Here is a 25,511-nt window from a genome sequence, read left to right as displayed (position 1 = left end):
TGCGGTCTGGGTGAATACCTGACTCTGAGTGGCTGCAGGGTGTCCGTGAAAAACTGATTATGGACAGTTGCACATCGGACAGTTCACACCTTTACTTAAAAGCTGATACTGGATGCCTCATCAGGCATCATCCTATATTTATACTGCAACATTGCTGCAAATGAGTTCAGATTAGAGTTAGTTAAAATCCCAGTGCATCTCAAACACACACCCTAAATGGTGCCTTGTGTGTCAGAATCAGATGGCAGCGGCCACTGATGAAAGGGGCACCTTTGGACTGAGAACGGGCAGGAAGAATTACTCTGACTAATAATGCTTTTAATTCTTCAGGTGAGTTTTCAGCCTTTCAGACTTGAAAAAAGTGAACCTATCATATGAATGCTTTCTGTCTGATCAGTCACTTAATATCTATTACTAAACCACCATATTCATTTTTGTGTCATGCCATTTCACTCCAAAAGGAAGTTTTACATTTACATATAGAGCATTAACTGCAAAGAGAGCCACAGAGAAAAAGTGATTTTCAGGAACTCATAACTATTCTTCCACTGTGCCTTCATAATACTTCACTCAGCCAAACTTCGGGAACACTTTCAAGTTCACCCCGCCATTCATGGAGCCGAATCTCAGCGAGCTCGTGTGAAAGATTAAGAGCAGAGGGGAATCATAATAAAGGTGACAGAGGAGATCTCATGGGACACTTTGCCTCCAGGCACCTAGCAGACATATCCGACTTCATAATGCAGTTAAATTAATTCCTCACAAGCCATTTTCAAGATGAACGCCTCGACTATAAATATTGTGCTTTTGGTGTGGTCTCAATTTAGAGAAAAGACACTATAACATTGTAATATATGCAATATATATATACATATAAATATATATATATATATATATATATATGCAGAGGTGGAAAGGTTATTGGATAATTCTAAATGTGCTGACCAACCATAAGTCTTCAGTATCATTTTAATCATAATGGTGCAGCCGTGCACTAAAGAAACACTAAATATAGATCAATAGAGTCCTTAGTGCACACAAAAAGCTGTGTAGTATCTGGGCATCTTTTCAACACTCAGATGTATTGTATGCATTCAACTGCTGTTGCCTTATTTGGCAAGTTCTAAGTGAAGCAAACAAAATGCCATGAGTGTTTGTACTGGTAGATAAATGCCACACTTCCCACCATTACTCACACTCGCAGCCTCAAATAAGCTGTAGCATACTGAAGTATGGGGACAGGCTGTCTTAGCACTCATTTGAAATTCAAAGTTGTTTTCATAAATTATTCAATTTTTTTTTTTAATCCACCTAGTGCATCTATTAACATCAGAAACGATTATTAAATTCTGTAACAGATACAAATAAAGTAAAGCAGAACATGAGATAAAAGATGGCTACAGTGTGTATTTGTGTATTTACCTGTGTGAGTGTGTTTGTGTATATGTCTGTTACTCACCCCAGCGTTGTCATGGTGACAATAGTGTACCAGAAGGAAGCCGGGATGCTGGTGAACTTGCTGGAGCTGGAGCCTTTCTCTGCGTAGAACATGACTGTGGCGAAGATAATGATGGCCATGGTGAGAGAGAAGAGGAGAAAGCCCAGCTCTGAAGCACAACTCTTGAGTGTATAACCCAGGATCCGCAGGCCCTGTGAGTGACGGGAGAACTTGAAGATGCGGAACACTCGAAAGACGCGCAATGTCACAAAGGCGCCGCTCACGTCCTCATTGTTGGTCATTACCAAGCCGATGTAGTACGGCAAGATGGCTACCACATCGATGATGCTCATCACCGAGCGCATGAAACGGTAGCGGCTAGGTGCAGCAAACAGGCGCAACAGGTACTCCACTGTGAATATCATAACGCAGGCGGTGTCCATGCAGAAGAACGCCACCGTGTAGCGTTCACCACATGGCATGTCTTTCTGGTTGGCGGTGGAACCACAGGGCACCGTCTCCACCACATTAGTGATGACCGAGATAGCGATAAAGAAACCAGTGACATAGTAGAAGACCAGGGCCATGGTGGAGGTGTGGGGGTTCTCAAAGGCCCGCCACATGGTCTCCCTGAAGTTCATGTTGGGCAGCTTCATGTCCTTGTTCTCTTCCTGATCATCCTGCAGACGCTCTATATTCTCCCTCTTCCTGTCCTTGTACTCTTCGTAGCAACAGTCACCGATGATCTCAGGGATGATGCCGAAGAAGGTCAACTCCTCATCGTAGGCTGAGATGCACTCGTGGCGAGGATAGTGGAGCTTCCCTGTCCGGTAGAAGTTGAGAATGCTTCTGAAGGCATCAGGGTCCCGGTCAAAGAAGTACTCCTTGATCTCCTCATTGTAAAAGAAGTCTTTTTCAGAGCTGCCCAGCAGGGTGTCAGGGTAGCGGTCAAGAGTGGTTCTCCAGGTCTGAAAGCGACGGCCGCTGACATTAAGGATGATGAGTTCGTCCTGTCTCTTACTGTTGTCCCTTGGTGCAACAGGCATAGGGCAGTTGGCCACAGGCATCCAGCCGATAGCTGCTGCCCTGGCAAAAGGCAGCCATGCAGCTACTCCTGTCGCCATCGTGAAGTCTTCAAAGTAGTCCTCCTCACCTTCAGAGTTGGCTCTCCTCAAAGTCAACTAACATCTGAGGGACAAAGGAAAAGAAACAAAACTGAAAACAGCAGCACACTAGCTAAACCACATTATCAGAGGCTACATTTACATGCACACTAATATTCCACTGTTATTTTGAAAATGGTACCACTCTGAATTTGATGTGGGTTGTGTAAACAGAATATTCAGTTTAAATATTCCGAATTAGGCCTTTTTCCTAATTTAACATTTTCTGATTGTGATGTGGGATACGCTGGTATTATTTGTCTTTTAAAACCATTCTTTGTGCATATATGCAGGGTAACAGAGGTTTTTATCGCAGTTTGCGACACACACACAACCTCTATCTTGTCTGTTTACAGCTCTGCGTTTTCACAGAAACACGGTAAACATGCCAACTAGCCAACAGTTTCCAATGCTCATGTAGAGATCTATGTCCAAGAGAAAAGCCAACATTTCTGGTCAGATGAAGAAACACACCTACTTTTGATCATTATGAAAGACATCAGCAGGTTTTTGGATATGCACAATATCCCAACACCGTCTTTATTAACAAGGTGGTTAAAGAAATAACAAAGGCCACTAGTATGAAATTTGAACTCCTACTTTGTTGCAAATTAGTAAAATGAAAAATGACTTAAGCCATTTTACTTTTCTATTTTTTAATGTGATAAAGGACGTGTTAGGGCACATTAATACACAGCTGCATGTGAACAGGAATATTAGTGGGATACTCTTTTTCAATAGCTATGTAAACAGCTTAGTAGGAATATTGTCTTTGTTGGAATAATGACCAAAAACTAATTGTTTTGTGCATTTAGATTTAAACACAGTGAGTGTCATTGCACTGACAGAAGCAGCATTGAGCTTGTGACATTTTGAGCTCCAAATGAGTTTTCCTCTCTATTAAATTTCCAGTCACTCCCCCTGCTTTCAGTCCAGATTCACGCAAAATGTCATCCAAATTCAAGAAATAGGCTGAAATGTGGCAACAACTAACACATAAGGTAGCACACAGGTAACGGTGAGGTCTAGTCTCAGCTCAATTCTGTTCAGGTTTTCAAACACTAAAAAATGTTTCTATGAAATTTGTATTTAAACCTAAATCCTGCACACTTTGTTTCCAGGGTGACTGATAAACAATGTGTTTAGTTAAATTTGTGAACCAACATTTGAGCCCACATTTACAAAAGATAAGAAATTAGATGTGTGGTGAATTCAGTGGATTAAACAGTGAAACTAACAACTCAGCAAGATGAGAATGGACACAAGTTGAAATGTACATTCTCTGCCCTGAGCATCACTGACTGACCGACAGGGAGACGCTGACTGTCAGGGACAAAACTAACCTGTTGCATCGGAATAAAGAGGCATCTGCTTCAAATCTATATATGTGGCTCTATTGTTATTATTATTAGTATTATTACTAGTGGTTTAATTCAAAATTTAAAAAAGCAATGGCCTGAAATCGTTCCAGAAATAATCTGATGGATAATATCATAATAACCAGTGCATATCAGCGGAAACAACAACAAAAAAAACAGTTAATCTCTAAAAAAAAAAAAAAGAGTTATCTGCATATCAGATATGCAGATTACTTTTTTTAAACAAATCTTATACACACACACACACATATATATATATATATACACACACACACACACACATATATGCATATATATTGTGTAACAAACGTTTGGTGCACAGAAAAGTACTACTTTTTCCATGCGCGTGGCTATCATAAACACGACATGCATTTTTTCTCCATATGCAAAATCTAAACGCGCCTCAGCTTATATTAAGACAGAAACTGGGTGAAAATGTATCAAATAAATAAAGACTCTCACCGATAAAAGTGGAGGGGGGAACAAAATCCCAACTCTTCCAAACAGATACAGAGTTTCTGTAAAGACCGGGTCCTCAGTTAACAAGTGAGAGTATCCATCCAGCGGGCTGAAGCTGCGAGCAGCACCTCGACAGTCGGTCGGCAGACTCCGGCACCGAGCAGAGCGCCAAAACGCGGCTTTGGGGGCAGAATGATTCAGTCTGTGAGACCGCCAGACTCAGTAAAAACGGTCTGTAGCGGGATTTGAGGCCGTCCTCGAGCGGATATTTACATCCTGACCCCTTTGATTCGGCCGTCAGTATTTGGAAAGTGAAACGTGATGGAGAGGAGCAGCGCGCTTCCCTTTTTCTCCAGCACAAAGTACAATGTGCGTCTCTCTCACTGTGCCAGCTCTGTGTGATCAGCCCTCCTTCCCTCTGCCTCTCTTTACCATCATATGTGACACTCTCACCCTGTCACTTTGGCTGCATTCAGTATTCAGACGCTGCATTGCTTACTAAAGCAATAAATAGAGTGGTACTTCAATGTTGATGGGAGGAGATTTAAAAAGTCACTACACTGCACCTATTACAGAGAGTTACGTACATAAATACTGCCTTTACTTGTAAACTAGTACTTCATGAAGAAAAAGTACTAACTCTTAATTGCTTATACAGTATGATTTACATTTTCCTGAAGGGTTTTAACATGACTGGATCAAACTTCTTACAGGGCCCAGGGCAAAAATGAGCTGTAGGGCTGCATGATTTACATTTGGTCAGACTTCAGGGACATCTATCTGAAAAGATTTTAGGTTAATCGTTAATCGGTTAAAAAAATATTGTTGGTGGTTTACCGATTAGCAGTTAACCGCTTAGAATATTTTCGGATGGTACCATATGCTGTTTACTGGTTAAATTGGCTTCTCTTCTGCTCACTGCACTGTACAGAAACCTGGTCTGGTAGGAGCTAGCAAGTGGTGCTGTTAATTTGGCGATTAGTGCTAGTAAGGCCATGCTAACCCAGCAGCATTGCTGTGGAAACATTTTTTCCACCGTTTGGTCGCCTCGCAGTCCGCCCCTGTGAATAAGCAAAATCGCAGCACAAGTTTGAGCCATAAAACCCCTTTAGTATTATTAAATGTTAGCTCTGGTACCACCATAGCTTGTGATGCTAACATAAAAAAATAGCACTGAAAGGGTTTTGAGGCTCAAAATGAAGTTGCTTACTCGCCGGGGTTACATAGGGGGACAGTGGAGGGTGGTCACAATGTTTTCAGAGCAAAGTGTTCCACCAACAGGGCAGCATTACCGGCTGTAAGGTAACCGTGGAGAATCTAAACAGCCACTTTTATGAATCTAATTTACATTGGGTTTACTGAAATAATAAAAATAATCCACTCTCTATCATTCTGGGGACCCCCTCATGAACCCCTGGGGATCCTGGACCTCTGTTTGAAAACCACTGGGTTAGAATATAGGAGGACGCTGACTATAAGACAATGTCTGCTTTTCATCTAGATAGATAGTTTTCTTTGTCTTAGCAGAGTTGTTTTTCACAATTTGCACATGACCATGTCATGTCAAAAATGTAAAAAAAAAAAAAAAGACATACAGTCATATGTACATACTCATTCATGCCTCTTCATACAAGTACACAGGCTCACATATACATGTAGAATTCAGTGAAGTATCTCATTTGAGGTTGATATGTCACAAGGAACAAAATAGTTCTTTCTCCATTTTTAAACTCTTGTATCTGAGGCCAGACAGAATAATGTGAAGGGTAGATTGAGTGGGACATGAGTGCCTCTTGGTATATTGAGTGCTTTGCGTTTGTAATGTCTCTGTTGTTGAGGTCTAAGAGGTCAGGAGTATGGAGGCTGATGATTTTGAAGGCCATTCAAAAACAATTTTTACTGTTGTGAAAATGTAAATGTCTTGTCCTCGAGTTTAACATAACCCTCACTTTTTCAAATGTAATATTCACAAAACTGGAATTACAGCTTGGTGGTTGTATGCCTTTGCCAAACAGTCAATTTGCAGTTACCGTTTACATTCATGTCTGTTCAGACTCAAATATAGCCATGGGAGTAGGAAATGCTTCAAATATGGATGTTGCTGCAGAGAAGCTAAAATTTTGAAAACATGGATGCTTCACACATATCTAAAACCAGACAGCACAGAAGATCTATACGATCGGCAGTTTCAAGGTGGACACCCAAGTTTAGTGTCACCAATTCAGTACCAGACCAAATGTCTCCCCCTCTGTTCCTGAGTTCTGACTTTGAATAATGGCCAGAAAGGTGTTTTTGCAGAACATTATGATATCACAGTCAAGTTGACTTTTTGGATATAAAATGTCATCACTTCATTATTTTATGCTGTTAGTAAATTGTGGGAAATTTTATCGTGATCAGCATATGAATTCTGGATATATAGCCAAAACCATATTTTGTGCGGTCACAGGACACAAAAATCTTATCAGTTCATCCTTGAGTCCAAGTAGACGTTTGTACCAAGTCTGAGGAAATTCCCTCAAGGCATTTTCGAGATATTGTGTTCAAGATAGTGGGAAAGTTGCAAGGTCACAGTGACCATGACATTTGACCATCGAATTCTAATCAGTTCATCCTTGACTCAAAGCAGATGTTTGCGCAAACTTTGAGGAAATTACACACAGAGCGAAATAGTATTATTTTCTTACACCACCGTCAGTCAGAGTAATCTTACGCACATCACAAAGCCTGTGTCTAAAAGATCAAAGCATCCAAAGTATCTCGGAGACAGATATGCCGACTTGATTAAGGAATTCATAGAACAACAGGTTGGTTAGCGACTGTGATGAATAACATACTACATGCCCCCATACATACATACAGAGCGGAGATCTCCGTTAATGAGGATGCGATTTTGTAGATTGTGTTGAGTCTACTTTAGTGCACCATTGTAGTGTGCAGGCTAATAAACACGGGTTTGAGCTGTTAGAGCCTTATCATGAAGTGACAGACTTACACTTACTGTTATTTGTGTGTATCATTTTTATAGGCTATCAAACTGAATTATTAAACTATTGAAAGTAACATTAGCAAAATGTATACATCTCTCCCACTATACAAAGCACACAGACACATGCCAGCAAAATCTGCAACCACCCAGCTGAGGCAGCTTTCATTTCCAGCTGTGTTCAAAAACAGCACAAAGAGTGACAGAGACTCAAAAAATGCAAAAACAGTGACCAGAGCAGTAACTGAGGTTATCTGTTTTGAGCAGGTGCCCAAAGTTCAATCAGGAATTCCCCCTCGTTATTACATAATAGCACCCTCTTGTGTGCAGTTTAAACATAGCACTTTGTTTACTTTGCAAGACAAGAAAAAACTGATTGCTAAATGCCAATTTCCATAAAAAGTTCATTTCTACAATAATAATGTTGATAAACAGTTCAAATGTAGTGTAAATAACTATCTACCTACCTATATACACGTGATTTTGTTTAGACAACACAAGCACATGGCAGCCCTGGCCAGAATGTCAACAAATGCAAATGAAAGGAGGCACATGGTAAAGTGCAGAGAAAAAAAAATCACATTCAGATGGGAAACGAACACTGGATTCCTGCATGAAAGTCTGGGTTTTTTGGGGGGGGGGTTTCCAACCCTTGGTTAAATAGTAATACTTAGTATTAGAAATACTTGGCTATGTTTTTGAAAACTGCATGACACGACTTATTATGTAAGCCATGCATTAAAATGTCTAATGGATTTAAGTTTATCTGTTTTCTTACAAAATAATTCATTACCATATGACTGACAGAGTTTGAGAAATACTGCCATATTCCAATTAGTATGAGATATTTTTTTTACAACTTTTTGTATTAACAAATATCCCCAAAGTCTCCTATAAAAAAAGTGAAGCATTAGCATTAAACCAGTAGTAAAAAAAAACTCCATCCTCCATCATTTTTCTCAAACAAGCCTTCATCATCAAACTGTAAGCGAAGCATAGAGTGGGTGTCAAAGGAGTCCCTATAGAGCCTCGTCATCAGAGAGGAAGACGCAAAGAACCCCACTAGCTCTCCCTCCTATCTCACACTTCAATCCCAGGCAGCGTGTACATACTACATAGGCACCTCGGGGACCGCTGCGGCTGGATGAGGAGGGTCTTTGAATGAGTGGCCTTGTGTGTGGCCATTGGAGGAGAGACAGAGGCGAGGAAAGGGAGAGAGGGACTGAGACTGTGTGGCCTGGGTGTTAAGACAGATAGGCTATTGATGGACTCCAGTACACTCAGATGTTCAGATGAAGTTCTGCCATATCGTGTAAAATATTCATGAATTGAGTCTTTGAACATTTCTTAAAGTTGCAGGGAGTCTCACACAAAGAGGCTTGCTTTTGTTCCATCCATGGTCTTTCAGCGGCGTGGAGTCTAAGAATGAAAATATTTTTGAGGTATATTTTTCTCTTTTTTTTTTCCCCCTATATTTTCTCTGTAGAGTAACGGCTTCTTTTGCAGTGAATACACTGGATGCACGATGGACCTGCTGACACCATATCATTAAAGAAGAAATCTGAAGACACAAATAGCGATATCTTTAGTTACATCAGCGCCTTCCTGCATAAGCGTGTCTAAAAGATATATTAGTGAACACAGCTAGAAGTAAGATGAAACGATACCATTTGGATTTTTGACACTGCACTTTTTGTCTTCAGCAGAATCACTCTTTTATTTTGTGATTTTTTATAATGTTTCACCTCAATCTGCCAAATGCCGATATAATCCTGCCTGCGCTGCGGATCATTTTTCCCACTCTTACTCCATTTTGTGACACGCTCAAACCTCTGGGGTGGCAGTTGAACTTTAGAGAAGAACACTTACGTGCAATTTTTCATAGTACTTTGCATGAGATTGTGACAGTGGAGGCTTTCAAATATTTTAAAAAAAGGATATTTTAAAAGAATACATGTGGAAAAAAATAAAATGGACGGACTAAAATGCTTTGCAGGGAGCGAAACTGATATGTAAATAACTTCCCAACCGAATAATTATGTCAACCATTTTTCAAACTAAATGTCTTTTGAGGTAATGCAATTTTGTTTATTGCAGCATTGTGCTTAAATCCTTCCATACTTTATCTTAAAAACTACATTTTCTCAAGTGTGAGGAAAAACGAGATGTTAGTTTGTGCTCGTTTACAGTTAATTCACATTTGGATGGCTTTTCAGTAAATCTAATTATTTAGGCTTATTTAGCTTAAATTTCCACTGATAAAAAGGCAAGCAAATAAAAATAAAAAAAGTTCCTATTCTATCATATATCATCTGAATATGCACTGATAAGGCTTAATTTAATCTTTGCAGGGAGTTGGCATTTAGAAAATGCAGGTATAATCCATCACTGTTTATCATGTATTTAAATCTTACACAGCAATTGGCATCATTTCTGTAACAGTTCATCATCCAGTTTCTGTTGACCAGAGCCAAAGCAACAGCTGAGATTTTACGGTGTTTTTCATCTGGCCGTCCTGCACCTGGGGTCGCTGCATGCCGATTGGATGAAAGCCAATTTTTATGAATTACAGCCCCCTAAACACAGACCACCTCCAGGAGAGTGCAGAAACCAATACAGGCTTCATCTGCTGTCATTTATGCGAGCTGTTTCTCATTTTGACTGAGACACCTGAATTAGATAATATCTCTAAAACGGATCTCATATTTACATGTTTGATCATCATTATGTCAGAAATGTATTGTGTCAGGGTTATTTCTATGTTTAGTCTCCTATCCTTCACGAGTTCATGGTCTTATGAACTAAAATTTCTTTCTCTGTACTTGTAGCGTTCGGTCCACGGGGAAAATACTCTTAGCCTTAAAAGCACAAAGAGATGCTTTATGTGTATAAATGAATAAGAAAGTACCCCCAATTTACAGTAACTGTGCTCAGAACTATCACCTTCACCTTAAGAGGCAGAATAAACTCTAAGAAAAAGTTATTGGCACCTCTTGGTCTTTGCTACTATATTTTGCTGTAGCTTTGAATTTCCATCTTTAATGACCAGCTGACATTTTTATTTTTCAGCTAAAGAAACAGGCAACTGAACAGCAGACTAATGTTGGGATTGACCCAAGACAAAGTTGAACTTTATAAAGCTGCACTAATCAATATTCTTATAACAATGAATGAAACGGAGTTTGACTCCGCTGCATAGAATGTTCTAGCATATTTTAGCTTATTGCTTTGGGAGGGCATAACACAACTTTGTGTTGTTTCCAGCAGTAAGTAGCTATGTGACAAAAAAAGCTGTAAAAACCAACTCTCTGCTCTATAGATCTGGTCTAATCAGCTCTACCTAACTTCAAACTGATCAAAAGGTAATCCTGAATGTGATGATCAAACAGTTTGTTCCTCGATCCTTGATCTTGGAATTAAAATTCAACAAACTGCAGAGGAGAAAAGCAAAACTCAGGAAGAGTTTCACCCGCACTGCGTTCAGGGACCCACAAAAACCTCTGAATTCAGAGAGGGGACACATAATAATCACGAAGGGACACATGCCGCCAGTTACCGCCACATGTAGAATGTATTTCAGTTTGAAACACTGCAAGGGGGAGTACGACTACATATGTTCAAAAAACAACTCAACATTGGTTGGGGATGGAGACTACAAGTCTGAAAATAAAAAAACATCTAGGCCTGCGAACACCTACCTCATCTGGTCGAGGTTTCAGACTAATCAGTCTGATTCAAATCCAAATAACAGGTATGACACCTCCCCCCAAGCCACATGTCACACAGCTGTCTAAAAACCAATTCATTCCAAGTCATGTAGATGATGATGACGAGACGTGGGTATGTCATGTGGGTTTCTTAATGCACTTGCATAGTTGCAATATTGCAAATGTAACGAAAACACAAACCTTAGTTCGGACTTTCAGGAATGAAAGGGCCAAACGTCTGTTTTTAGTCCAGTAATTATCTCTGCTTGAGGCTATTGGTTAGAGGCCACATGAGCTGCTAGCATACCACACCTGAATCTCGGGCTGAGCTGTTGACGAGCAAGTTGCATTGCGAAATACGTACGTAGGTACCAAGTTTTGACAATAAAGAAGAATGCATGGAATTAAAATACGATGATGTCTCTGGGTTTTTTTGTCATTTTTATACTCTCCATAGAGAGTCCAACAGTGTTTAAGGAGTCCATGCTGAAGGTGCCTTGTACTCTTTAAAAGCCTTGTCTTCTCTCACAAATGTAGCTGTGAGCTGATTTTAACAGAACAGTAAACCACTGTTTTTCTCCACTAAACTAATCTCTCTCACATTATTCAAAATGTCTTTTCATGCTTAGATGAATATCAAAAAACATCCTATAGCAATAAATTACTCTGCATCATCTCACTCTGCATAACTTGTATATAAACAGAGCTCACGATGTGACCCATGATGATTGCAAATGGTTTAGTATCCTGTAATGTTTCTGCCAAACTGAGGTCTATTGAACATTCATCATGAGCAGGAATGGTTTAAACAGGCTATAGAGGGTTTGAAGTTCTTCTTTATCTGCTAAGAATCAGTTTGCAGGCATTAGCCATTACCCATTTATCAGTAAAACATGCTATAATGCTGCATTTTTTAAGATAGATTCAGTGAGATTCAATAGGGAATGAAGCCGGATATCACGTCTTTGTTAAGTCAGAGAATGCAACGATTCCCATTTAACTAGCCTATCATATAGAGAGAACGATAGGCAGATAATATAGAGTGAGAAAGATATGGATGTGGCGGTCAACAAAAGGAAGTAGAGGTAATGAGGTGGACATGGGCCACAGGTGTCCTCTGAACAATTACAGAGCATGAACAGCTGGAGAAGCAGTTGCCCTGAGAGGGGACAGGAAGAACAACAAAGGAAGAAGCTAATAGAACGATGGAGGAGTTTGAATCACTGCAAGTATGAAAAATCACAAGTGTGTATCTTGAAGAGGGAAAACCAAGTCAGCCCATCAGTCCTGACAGACTATAGACCCAAAGAGATGTGTGGGTGTGGATAAATGTGTTCAGATGAAAGCCAGTGGCATTGGTTGTATTTGTCATTTTATGACTCATTTACAAAAAAGCCCAGGCTTCATTATCCAAAACACAAACCACGCTACAGCGTAACACGCTGGAATCCTGCTGATCCAGCCTGTTGTGGCGATGCAGAGAAAATGTGCAAAGGCAGAGACAAATGATGAACTGGCTGCAGTGTTGACCAACACCAGCAGGATAGTTGTCATGTTTACAGCTGCTCATGGAAGCCCACCACTTAGAGGGAAATGATTTCGAATTGAGGAATGTGAGCTGCGGAGCAAAAACACACCACATAAACACCCTATGTAAAATTCAAACCCGCCAACAGCACTTGCAGATCACATTCAAGTCAGTTGGGAGTTAAATGAGGAATCAGCATATATAAACATTGCCATAAGTCTGACTACTGAAGTAATGAATAGAAAGCTTTATGGGGGAGTTTTAAAACCCATTTGTAAACAGTAAATGGATCCAGAAAATTCAGGTGTTAAACCAACCAATTACACATTAAAGCAGTGATGTTACAACTCTCTATTGTAAATTAAAGCTGCGAGCAGTGATGAACGGGCCCAAGCACCTCCATGTATGTCGGGGCTACTGGCAGTACGCTAATTGATGCGGCCATGTCTTTCTGTGGAAGGGAGCAGCAGTGAATTAGTGTTTCCTCCGTGTAGCGCAGCCAGAGCAGAGCTGCAGCAGTCAAAAAAGGGTGGAGCCAGCCTGTGTGATCCTGGCTGGGCTGCTTGTGAGCTGAGTAAGATGACACACAGCAGCTTCCGAATGAGCAGGTTCGAAGTTCTCTTTTCCTTCCCCCCATATCATATATCAGATTTGTGTGGCTGACATTAATAAAATGATACTGGGACACTGTATTACAAGTTTGTCCCCCAATCAAAGTATGCTTCTTGGCTGTACGCATACTAAATCTGGTACTATATAATTCCAGGCCTGTTTCCTTTTGTCAGTTGGTGGCGCTATACGTATAACTAAATATTGACATGTAGATGTTTTCAGGCCTGGAAACTCATGCAGCATATGGAGTTTGAGACCATACCAATTTTCCTGAATTTTGTGTATTTTTAGACCTCCAAAAATGCGATTCATTGGAGAGGGTCCTCACACCGCTAGGCGCTTGGGCTCTAATTATTCTTTCTGAAAGTTGTTTGTTTCTGGCATCCTTTACATATTTGCTGCTGCAGCAGATTTTGGTTTTAGATTAGCATATGCCTTTAAAGGGTAGCACTGTGGGGTAGTGGTCAGCAGAGTTGTGCATGGACCAATTTTTGAAAACCTGCACCCCCCCATACCTGTAAAGCTCAGCACCAGAACCAACACTTTACCAGTTAATATGTCTAAGTCAATGTCGCACCGGCCCACACCCATTGATAAAAGTTCTTCGACCAGATCCACACCTGTAATCAAACACACTCACAGGTATTAATGTAAGTGTGAATGGTTGTCTGTCTCTATGTGTCAGCCCTGCGATAGTCTGGGGACTTGTCAAGGGAGCACCCTGCCTTTTGCCAAATGTCAGCTGGGATAGGCTCCAGACTGCCCTTGACCCTTAATAGGATAAGCGGTTATGGTTAATGAATGAATGAATATGCCTTTAAAGTACAAAGCATACAGTAAATATAAATAAGTGATCAAATGTTCACCACAGTGTCCATCGCTGAATATAAATAAATTTAACTGAGCTGTAATATCACACAAGGCTCTAAATGATTACCTTGAAGGACAAAGTCACATTTTCAGTTTGAATAATTATAGGGTAAATATGTGAAGATGTACAATATGTCGCCAAGACGATTTAGACCTCGTGTTGATGTTACTTTGTCATATGAGGTGATACCTCATACTATACAATGCAAAAGAGAAGGGACAGAACTTTCCCCATTATATTTCATTGCCCTTCAGAAAATAGCAACGTTATCATAGTTCAGCATTTTAATTAAAACCCTAATGAGCACAGTGAATGGTCCAAGGACTCCAAGTCTGATTTATGACAAAGTAATAAATTACATACAGTAATGAATATTTTCAATTATAGAGGTCCTGGCTGACAAAATCATCTACCTCAATGGGTTCAAATGTGACAAACTTCATCCTGTAACAGATTAGATTGGATCTGACGTGGTAGCCAGAAGTGTTTTCATCATACTTTCATTATTTACAGTTGCATGTACTGCATGTGCTCATGCAAATGAGTGATACCCCCACACACATGAACACAAAGCTGATAGATGGCAAAGTGACAACAGGAGGATGTAAAAGCCCAACTGGGTCTCTCCTGTCTTGACCTAGTTACTGTATAATGGTTTACATCATTATCTGCAACACAGTTATTCAGAGACTTCAAAGCATTAAACAGATGCAAGACAATCACTAGATTGTCGTCGGAGGGAGGCGGACTGAACAAGTTTGAGGAAATCCACAATAACATCTAAATAAATAACATTGTGCCGAAACAAAGAGCTGTTTAGCCTATTAGTTTAGTGACAGAAATTTGATTTGCAGCTATTCTAAAAAACACTTGTTTAATTAAGTTAATGAGCAACAAGACTAAGAATCTACAGCCATACTAGCAGCTTTGTGAGGTGGTGAGTGGTTCTTTGAGCTAAATGCTAATGGCAGCTTGCTAACAATCTCACAGTGTCTACGCCAAAATTAAGCAGGTATAATGTTCACCATGTTTAGCTTAAACTAAGATTTGCTAATTAGCCAGAAACACAAATTACAACTGAGGATAATGGGAATATCATTAGTTTTTATGTGGTCAGTTAAAAAAAAAGTACTTGAAATTATAAACTTTTACCTGATGGTAGGGCTAGAGATAAAGTCAGGGGATCACCCAAAATGATCTTATCCATTCTTGTCATATTTCAACGCTTGGGCAGTGGTCCCTGAATTAATCTCTCGCTCTACAGATACATATTTATGATTCATGTCAGTCAACCCAGGTGACAAAATAACTTAACACTGACTTTTAGGTTCACACAGGACAAAAACACCAGTCTCCTAGGTCAATGTCCTGTGCTTGTTGGACCCGTCCACCTATCCAGACTTCCCTGCTGTCTATACCACATCTGTCACACTCAGTATCTAATAATGATGTGGATGGATTTACATTAGGTGTGGGAATCTCAAGAGGCCCCATGATATGATATTATCACAGTACTTAAGCCGCAGTACAATATCACTGGGATTTTAAACATTTTGCTGTATGCTGAGCATCAAGATACAATATGCTGTAATATATTGCTACTTACTAGCTTTTTAACTGCAAATTATGTTCCCTGGGGATTTTTTTTTTGGTCAGAATCACTTTTATCTTATAAGATATGAAAGTTTTGAGTCTGTTCATGCCACTTCAGTGATTTTATTGCAACAAAAAACAAAAAAGAATTGATTTAATTATTTTAACAGGCAACCAATGCTTAATTGTATTTGTAAAATTGGCAATTTGTGTGTGTGTGTGTGTGTGTGTGTGTGTGTGTGTGTGTGTGAGAGAGAGAGAGAGAGAGACACAATATTGACAAGCAAAATATATTAATACTATATGGCATCAATATTTTCCCTTACCCTTAGTTGACATTGGAGTTGGTTAAAAGGGTGTTGTGTCTCATATAGTTGCTAAAGGGTGCATAGTGCATCCAAATCTGGCACCAAGGGCCACTGCCCCAGAGTCTTTTTTTGATGCCCTGAGAGAGAGACCAGGCTGGATCCCCAGAGTAATAACAATTCATCCTCTGAACACCATAGATATGATAATATATTAAAGCAGCAGTGAGCCGTCTGGTTGACAGAAGGATTTTGTCATCCCTAGCACCTCGCCTAGTGTAGCTGAAAATGACAAAACACTCTCCAGTCTCTCCAGTGTGATGAACTGCTTATCTACATAATTTTTGTGTTTTGTGTGGGGTTTTTTTTGTATTAAAATGTATTTATGTGAATTTTTAGAAATTTGTAAAGATTATCTTGCCTCAGAGTTTATCTAATAAAATGAAATCAAATCAAATACTTGTTAGTTGCAGACCTATCACATTTTGGGGGTGCATTAGGAGCTGATATGTAAACGAAAACATTTTTTATATATAATCGAGGAAATATTATGCACAATAACACAAAAACATTTACTTTTTTTAGGCAGTGGACTTTCTGAATTTTAAGAGTCATCACTCCTGAAAGTCTGGGATGCTGAGGGCTCAAAATATAAGTAGTATTAGTAGTGTGTGTGTGTGTGCGTGTGTGTGAGGAAGATGGAGAGACACAAAAATGAAAGACCACAACAATCAAAGAAACGGGTACAGTAGCTACCAGGGTGTGAACGCTGACCAATCAGCTGCGGGTCAGCGGCCACACACACACAGGGAGATATAAGGTACGATGTTGTGATGACATTTAGATGATATTTTCATGGACAACTTTAATTTGAGCTTGAAAGCTATGTGCATGCTCTGAACCTGATTGCTTTAAAAGTCACAAACACAAAAACATATTAAATCTGCTACTTTGATGAAGACAGTTAAGGTTTTGGACATCGTCTATTCGACATGTTGCTACATTTCCGTCACTGATAGAGTAATTTATTCAGTGGATTATATGTAAAAGCCTTCGCTCTGTCACAAACCTACAGCAATAATGGTAAGGAAGATTTCTGTTGTGACATTTATGTGCAGTTAGTCTTTAAAGGCAGTGTATTCTTTCACAGTTAAAGGGATGCTGTGCCAATTTTCAACCAGCTTTGTGTCATAGCAACATGGGTACAAATATGTTACTGGTGCTAATATGTGACTTAACTGCCCATTCTCTTAGAATGTTCTTAGAAAAACATTTTTGTGCCATGTTAACCTGTAACAACAGGAGTTTGTGATCAGGAAGTAGGCACCACTACCACCAGCAGCGCTGATCAAAAATAAAGCGAGATTCTGTTAATGAGTAAGTATGAATGTATGTGATGCACATGTAGCTCTCGCACAAACACACACAGTATGGTTATATTGTGCAACTGGCATCCATCTGATTGTTGTTTCTCACAAATACAATTACATTTTAAATTCCTCTGTCTCGGGGTACTTTACCTTCCGTATGATTCGGTAATCCTAAAACTGACTTGATGATATCATTACATCCAATTTTCTTTGGCTATTATTATACCTCATTTATAAAAGCTCTGTCAGTAACCTTATTCTGGGGCTTTAATTTCCAACTCAATTAGATTAGAGTGAAGTATGACTGAGTACTTAAAATTTTTGGGCAGCGGGATTCAGACATTCTTGGCTGTGTCCAATTTCCTCCCTGCCGTGGTATGTGTGTGATATGCGGTAAATACCTTATCTAAATACCTACATCCGTTTGGCATTTCTGTATAAGATTGATTTTTTTTTTTTTTTTAAGTCTCGTCTTCTCCCTCCTCGGCTATGATGCTTGGATTCTTTCAAACTCAGTTCAAATCTGAGAAAAAAACTTTTTTCTCTTCCTTCGTTAAGTTTCTCTCAGGAGCTGTTCCAAAATCTGCACTCTGCAATTTGTCTGTCATCTCAGACTTTCCAATTTTCTCTTTTTAACTGATGAAAATGACATAATGTGGTGCTTATTCTGAGGATCTTTGCCACAGTGAGAAATTGTGGCCTTTTTTTTCTGAGACTGAAAGAGGGCAGTGCGCAAAGAATACCCAAAGCCAGAGAAACGTATAAACAAACAATCTACTTCAGCGGGTCTGATTGGACCTTTGAATCAATCCGACTGCTGAGTGATGATGACAAAGCTGGAGGTAAACACTGCACTATATGAGCAGTCACAGCCTGCCATTTCACATCAGAGAGACAATTACTTTACTCATCTGCAAAGTCAAATGGTGTTTACTCAAGTCCAGCTGCAGATCAGTGTGATTGTGTTTAGCACACGGACTTTGATGAGGTCAAAACAACAGTAACTTCATCTGGACATGCGGGCATCATTCTGTCTCACAAAATCTTCTATTCAGAAAGTGTTTGCTACCTGCTGCTCACCTTCCTCTAAACAGTAGTTGGGGAAAAAACACTTCACATCATTCATTGATATCTTGGAGTATTTGCTCAGATTTTGGTTTTCTCCCGCAAATCCCCTCAAACAGATCTTTGATACAGGAGGGGGGTAGAGGGATGCTTTGAAAGCCCTCACCGTTTGTGTTACTGAATCGATAGCACCACCATTTCAACATAAAAGCAAAAAGTGCCTGGCTTTCAGAGCAGCACCAGCTGAATAACACCCTGCCACACTTTGTCCTGTGGGAGACTTCCACCTGCACTAAAAAGCAATCTATCCTTTGACTATTGATTAATTACAACCAAAATTAGTGAGGGGAAAAACAAAAAGAACAACTGAATGTATTTTATGTAAACCAGAGTGATAAATATACATATTGAAAGGAAACATCCTGTATTAAAAGTGACTGGTCAAATCTGATCAAATGCCTTATGGTTTAAAAATCCCCATAACACCGTTTAATTGTATTAGCTGATGATTTGCTTCTTGTTTTATGCCAAATATATGTTTAAATTATCCATATCAGGGTCTGTTTTTTTGTTTGTTTGTTTGTTTTATACAGTAAATCCCTGTCTTTTCTCTTTCTGTTAAACCAGGTAACAGTTTTAAATGATTGAGGACTCAACCCGCACTCATGTGCATTTACGAAAGTTCACCCAATCAAATTACACTTTTGGGCAACTAGCTAGTCACACAGTACAAATAAAACCGCACGCAACCATTAGTTAGTTGAGGTTAACAGAGCAATATGTAGAAAGATAGGGAGAGGTGTGTCTGGATATCAGTGGGCAAAACCTTCGTTGTCTCTTCCAAAAGAGTGTCGTGGAGGTGTAACCTGTTCATCCCTCCCACTTCCTCCTCTTGATCTAAAAGCGAGAGAGGTGTGTGTGTGAAGAAGTTAGTTTAATTCTGAGATATGTGGCCCACTGAGTATAAGAAGTAGCGTTTTTCATGCTGGCCCTCCCTCGAGTTCCCAACCATCTCATCGCTGCGGCCTAAAAGGCATTTGACCACAGGGGATATATTTGCTATAATACCGCAGGTGAGCTGCTTTGTGGGCCTGGCTGAACCTATATATCAATATTTTGCTAAACTCTTAAGCCCACCCACATTTTAGAGTTCTAATCAAATGTGAGGGATGTGATTTAAATTCCTCTTATAACTTTGAACTACTCAAATATTCTATTTAACTGGGAAATATCACAGCACAGAAGCTAACATCAATTTAAGTTCCATTTAATGAGGACTTTAAGACTTGTCAACTATATGTCATGGAGAACTTGATGAAACAGCTCTACAAAATCAATACTTACTAATTCTTTAGAGGTCATTACACTAATTGTATTATACTGAATTGTGAAAATCAAAAGAGGATTTTGGTCTTCAGAGCTAATTTCAACAGTCATGACAACTGTTACGGGTGATGAATTTTTATATAAATCACTCTTTTACATTTTATTAAGGCTTAAAGTTACACAAAATTAAGAGTGACAGGCTGTCTATGAGGCGTCACTACAGTTAGATCCACCCTTCACTCCTCCACAGCTCCAACTCATTTAAATATGATCAGTTCTGGCTCAAAAAAAATGGTGACAGCCAAAATGCCAAACTCAAGGCTTCAAAACAACAGTTCACAAACCAATGGGTGACCTCAAGGTAGCTACGTCCATTACTTCATACAGTCCATGGCTCTAGCTGATTAAATCTACCACCAATGTTTAACACTGAAGTCAAATTCAGTGGTCATTGGCTGGAATCCCACCAGTCAAATACTGTGCTCACACTAAGGAGGCTAAAAGTAAGGGCGTAGACGTCAGTATGTTGGATGCGCATTTAACTTTTATGCAGGGGACCAGCATGCACTTCATGTCACATACCTGCAACCAACATAAAATAACTGCAACCATGTTTTTTCTCTAGCCATTTTGTAGTTGCCAAATGCTAATATTGCACAATGCAAAAGAAAAAAATCACTGTCAGTGTGATTTAGAAGAATAGTCCAAGATTAATATTTGTTACCTGGCAAAAGGGTTGAATATGAAAGTTCATTTTGCATTTCTGTGCAGACAGCTGCGAGTGAGGAGTGCCACAGACAACTAAATTCCTATTAGACTTGACATTAACCAACAATGAATGGACTTACTAACACCAGTCACCTCTGATGGAACTCCATTTATTTTTACAGACTTAATTACATTATGTTTTAAAAAAAAGTCACAAAATTGTATCAACTGTCTCTTTGAATACTCTAGCTCTGTAGATAAATATGTCAACATGCATTGTAAAGCCGGAGAAGAGATGATAAAGGGCCTCCTTTGAGTTCTTAAAGTGTAGAGATTTCTTATGAAGAAGATAATGTAATTCAGTTTTATAACAGTATTCATATCAGGCACACACATCCATGCGCTCTCTTTTGAGTTATTATATTGAATCAGTTGGAGATCATTTTCCATCAGTCATGAACAGAGTTGTTTAAAATGGAATAAAACAATTGTCCTCAATACCCGTCATTAAAATTCACACTGCATACTTGCTACTGAAGAGCAGACACAAGGAATTAGACTTTTGGAGAGTGTAGGACCCATTATGTGATTAAATTACCATTCATAATTTTGCTATCTGGTGCTTTTAGCCTGGATGGTTGCCTGGATAAACAGGCTGTCTCTTCCAACAGAGATATGCTTGTTCTGTATTGTGCCATTATTTATTCAAATAGCCGTTTTTAGACAGTACTTTGAGCATAATTTGGGAGCAGGAGAGAGACATGATATCGTCAGACTGCCACATCGCCCTTTTATGTTGATGCCTTTAATGATTTTATCAGTTGTCTGGATGTGCGGTATTGATCATGTCATACTGCCAGCCAGAGGTGTGGACTGTAATCAGACTTGAGCCACAATTTATATATAATTTATATATATATATATATATATATATATATATATATATATATATATATATATATATATATATATATATATATATATATATATATATATATATATATATATATATATATATATATATATATATATATATATATAAAGAGTAGCCTAAATAGAGTATAATACAACAGCGCACCTAATAAACGGTCCTACTCCAAAAATAAAAACAAAATTATGTGGCGCCAGATGTTGATAACGTGGTGGGCCGCGACAAATATATTAATGTGTTGGAGACCAGGGACTTGAATGCAAAGACTTGAGACTTGTTTGTGACTTGCAAAACAATGACTTGGTCCCACCTCTGTTACCAGCTGCAGAGAGGAACCCTCTAACCCATGGTTATGTGTTGAGGTACTGAGTCTGGCACACTTGTTTAACCTCAGCTGAAAGAAAGCAATGATCCTTTTCATTTCTGTGTCTACATCATGAAGGACTCAGTCACATTTTAAGGTTTCCACACCACTTAGGTTGAAGAGTATTTGAGTTTAAGATAGCAATTGTTTCTCGTTGTAATGATGTATTAAATCAAACTTTGTTGGCCCCGTTGTTCCCCAAAGCAGTCAAGCTAAGTCGATGAATTTCTCCCTGCATAGTTTAGAAAAACAACTCACCTTCAGGAAAATGAGCTGAGGTGTATTCAGCTCAGACAGGGTGATAAAACTCTCCGAGCCCCATGCTGATCAACACACTCTTGGTTTATAACTCACAAGGCTTGATAACAAAGACTGCAGCGGACATCCAAATTGATGGGGTTGGTTTGTCTACTTGGAGAGAGAGGACCTTTGTCAAAAAAAAGTTGATTCAAATGTCACCCGGTGGGCTGATAAATCACATCTAACACGCAAAACCTCCATTTGTCTCTGTTTTCTTGTAAGCCAGTGATTTGTAGTAGGCTCCATTTTTGTCAGCTCATACCTAAGTGGGCTTTAGTTTGTCTAAGCTCAAAGATTTCTTATTGTCTTGACCATAAATTACATCTTTTTCAGTTAATCCTCACAGAGATTATGTTCATCTTTTGGTTACTGAAGTCAACATATAGAAAAAGGGAGCACTTGTTTGGTTTATCACAGTTTTAAGGATCCAATCAGCACCTTACATCAAAGTAAGCACAAACCTTCATATATAGTGAATAAATGAATAATTAAGGAGTTGTTAGATATTAAATTCAACATCCAGCTGCTGCCACATTATAAGAAAACAAATACATTGGTAACAGTAACACCGTCTGCTGCTTGAAGACACATTTCCACTCTGGAGATATGCAAATGACTAATCAGGACTGCTTCAAGGTCAGGCACTCGGGCAATTTACATTTAACATGGCCACTGGCAAAACAAATCAATTTCCCTGCCTTAACCTCTTTCGCAGCTCCACATGCAATCAGGTGAGCACAGTAGCCATGTGTGTATAACTGACAGACTGACTCACTGGGGGGTATTGAGAGGTTACATCCTCCTACACTCTTGAATGCATCCTCTGCACGGGGAATCAGATGCAAAAAAAGTGACAGATATGGAGCAATAGATGAATAACTAAAACCCCCACAGAACTGGGTGCCAGGCAACAGATGCTGATAACTGCCTCAGATTAGGTCCTAGATTGTCGTCGGCTCCTGCCAAGACTATGATGCTATATTTACCGCTCCCTCTCTCCATCCCTCCTCTGATCATGTCTTTGCCACCGTGGTGTGTCATCTCCACATTATGTCTGGCATCTACGATGCGCCAGGTGTGAAACGGAGATGAAGTATTCATTCTGAATGCCAGAATACTTTCACTTAAGCAGGGAATGATACGGCACAAGTAGGAGAGATTGAAGTTTGGTATTACATTCATTCAAAGCTTGATTGGGGCCCCAGATGTTGAGGGTTGGCTTCTGCAGTTTAAAGAGAAATTTTGAAACATTTTCTTTTGATGGAACCTGGCACAACTTTCACACAGCTGAAGAGACCCAATCTGAGTTTACCATGACCTTTAGGGGAAACTTTCTTCATCATCCAAGTCAGTATTTCAAAAGTCAAAGCGTACTTTTTTTCATGATGCTCCGTCTGTGCTGAGCTAAATTTGATTTTTCTGTTTAGACTTGGATTTGGGAACTCACTGAAAGCCAGGACACCTTTGAAAAAATGAGCTATGGACTTGACAAAAACACCGCCGTCAGCAATTATGTCAGGAGAGATGAGAAATAGAGTGTGGGGGAAGATTGGTGTGAAAAAGTACAAAAGAACAAGAAGAAGTTATGCTGACACAACAAAATTTTCAGTTTTGAGTCCTTTGAAAAGAATTTGTATGACTGCAGGGTCTAGGTATTACTTTTTTTTCAATAATACCAATGCAAATAAGAAAAATATAAAAAAACAGAATAAGAAAATCCAGAAGAATACAATATTATTGATGATATTGTCCTACCCTCAAAAATATATCAAATGTGCAAGCAGCTTACTAGCCATATTTACATTTAATGTAGTTGACAACCCCTAGTGGTATTAGTAATTATGATGGGAGCAAAGGAAGGAAGTCACACTGCATAAAAAGTGATAAGGCCTCTAGTGAGGTGGTCAGGGACATCTGGATACCAGACCCAAAGATTTCAACTATTCAGTGCTGAGAACTAGTCACCAAGCACATAAGCCAAAAAGGTCCATAGTTTCCACTCGGCTCATAGACTTCACATTGTGATGACATCACAGATTTCTTTCCTCCAATCAATGAAAGTCTTAAAAATAGAAAACCCATGCATCAAAAATTTATAATAGAAAGTCATTTTTGATCTTGTTTGCAGTATCATGTGTCCTTCTAACAGTATTACAGAAATCACTTTTATAGGGATGGTCTATGGGGAAAATGCTTTTTAAGGCGTTACTGTGGCTGCTGATTAAATGTAATAGGGCAATATTCCCCTCTGATATGTGAAGGAGTAGAAGTATAAAGTAGCATGAAATGGAAATCGCCAATTACAAGAACGTCAAATTTGTACAAAACTGCAGTAGTTAAGTAAATGTTAGTCACACTCACTGCATTTATTAAACCGGTAAACTGGTATATTTTTTTTTGCCAATGCCATTCTCCACCAACCTCTGCAAACGTTCTGGTTTTCAACAATCCTTCTAAATTGTACAATTTGAAGCAACTGACCTTTGTGGCCACTTTTTTCCTGCACGGACCAGAGTAGATGGAAAACGTAACCTTGTAAATTGTTTTGCAAAGGGAGATGAGGACACAGGACAAAGTCTCAAAGGACAGAGCTCTCCACAGCAGCCAGTCAGCAGGCTGAACAGAGCAGCTTAATTGAAGAGCCTGAAATAGAGACTCTCTATTAGGGGCTGAAGAGGCTCCCTGCACCAGCGGCCTATCAGGAGCGACAATTCTCTGACTTTGCTCCCTGTATACCCTCAAGATAGCAAAAAAAAAAAGGGACACAGTTATCAAATGGCACAAAGATGCTGCATAGTCATAGATATGAGGTTCTCTGTTGTGCAAGCTGTGCCAATTTAGCGCTGACACAAGGTGGTATGTCTGGTAACTTCGAGCAAAATTGCTGTCTAACACACAAAAGTGCACTCATGTTTTTGCTCTTTTCCAACAGTGATATTGCTGTGTTATATTTTCAATCACAGTTTGAGTATTTGGCGGATGATCACAGCTGAAATGATTTACAAGTGCATCAGTAGAATAAGCTTTATCTGCAGCATTACAAGCAACCGGTAACAGTCAAAGTGCCGGACTGTCATTATGTTCATCTTTATGGTGAAAAGTCTGCATTTTCTGTACTATTCTCTGTATGTATATTTTCTGACAAAACCACTTTCTGTAACTTTGACTTGAGTTGTATCAGCATTGCACTCTACTGGCAGCTATTATGTATTACAGGCCTTGACAGCTTTAAATTTTCAAGCGCTCAACAGTGAATACCTCATCTGATTTTTGTCACATGGCATCTGGAGCGCTGTGCCTCACGGCTGACAACAACAACAACAAAAACAACAACGACACAGCTGTACCTTAACCACACACCCTCTATAGAATTAGACCTCCACAGTCAACATTGTGTTGTTCTTGA

The 25,511-nt window shown here is 39.3% G+C and overlaps 1 protein-coding gene across 2 annotated transcripts in view; it reads right to left on the bottom strand.

The window, feature by feature from the left end:
* The window catches only part of LOC121951744 (A-type voltage-gated potassium channel KCND3-like), a 166,822-nt gene that overhangs the window by 95,910 nt on the left and 45,401 nt on the right, over positions 1–25,511 (bottom strand). The window contains exons 1-2 of one of the 2 annotated variants that reach the window (XM_042498201.2): positions 4,443–4,861; positions 1,460–2,626 (exon numbers count right to left, since the gene is read on the bottom strand). In XM_042498201.2, the coding sequence (XP_042354135.1) occupies positions 1,460–2,562 (1,103 nt within the window). In that variant the 5' untranslated portion in view covers positions 2,563–2,626; positions 4,443–4,861. Of the gene's footprint in view, positions 1–1,459; positions 2,627–4,442; positions 4,862–25,511 lie in introns of those variants that run through there. The other variant, XM_088088675.1, reaches the window with a different exon arrangement.

The sequence above is a fragment of the Plectropomus leopardus genome, chromosome 2 (genome assembly GCF_026936395.1).
Source record: "Plectropomus leopardus strain MGB_pleo_1.0 chromosome 2, ASM2693639v1, whole genome shotgun sequence".
Taxonomy (NCBI): domain Eukaryota; kingdom Metazoa; phylum Chordata; class Actinopteri; order Perciformes; family Serranidae; genus Plectropomus; species Plectropomus leopardus.
The sequence above is the reverse complement of the archived record's forward strand: the minus strand, read 5'-3'. Positions and strand labels throughout refer to the sequence as shown.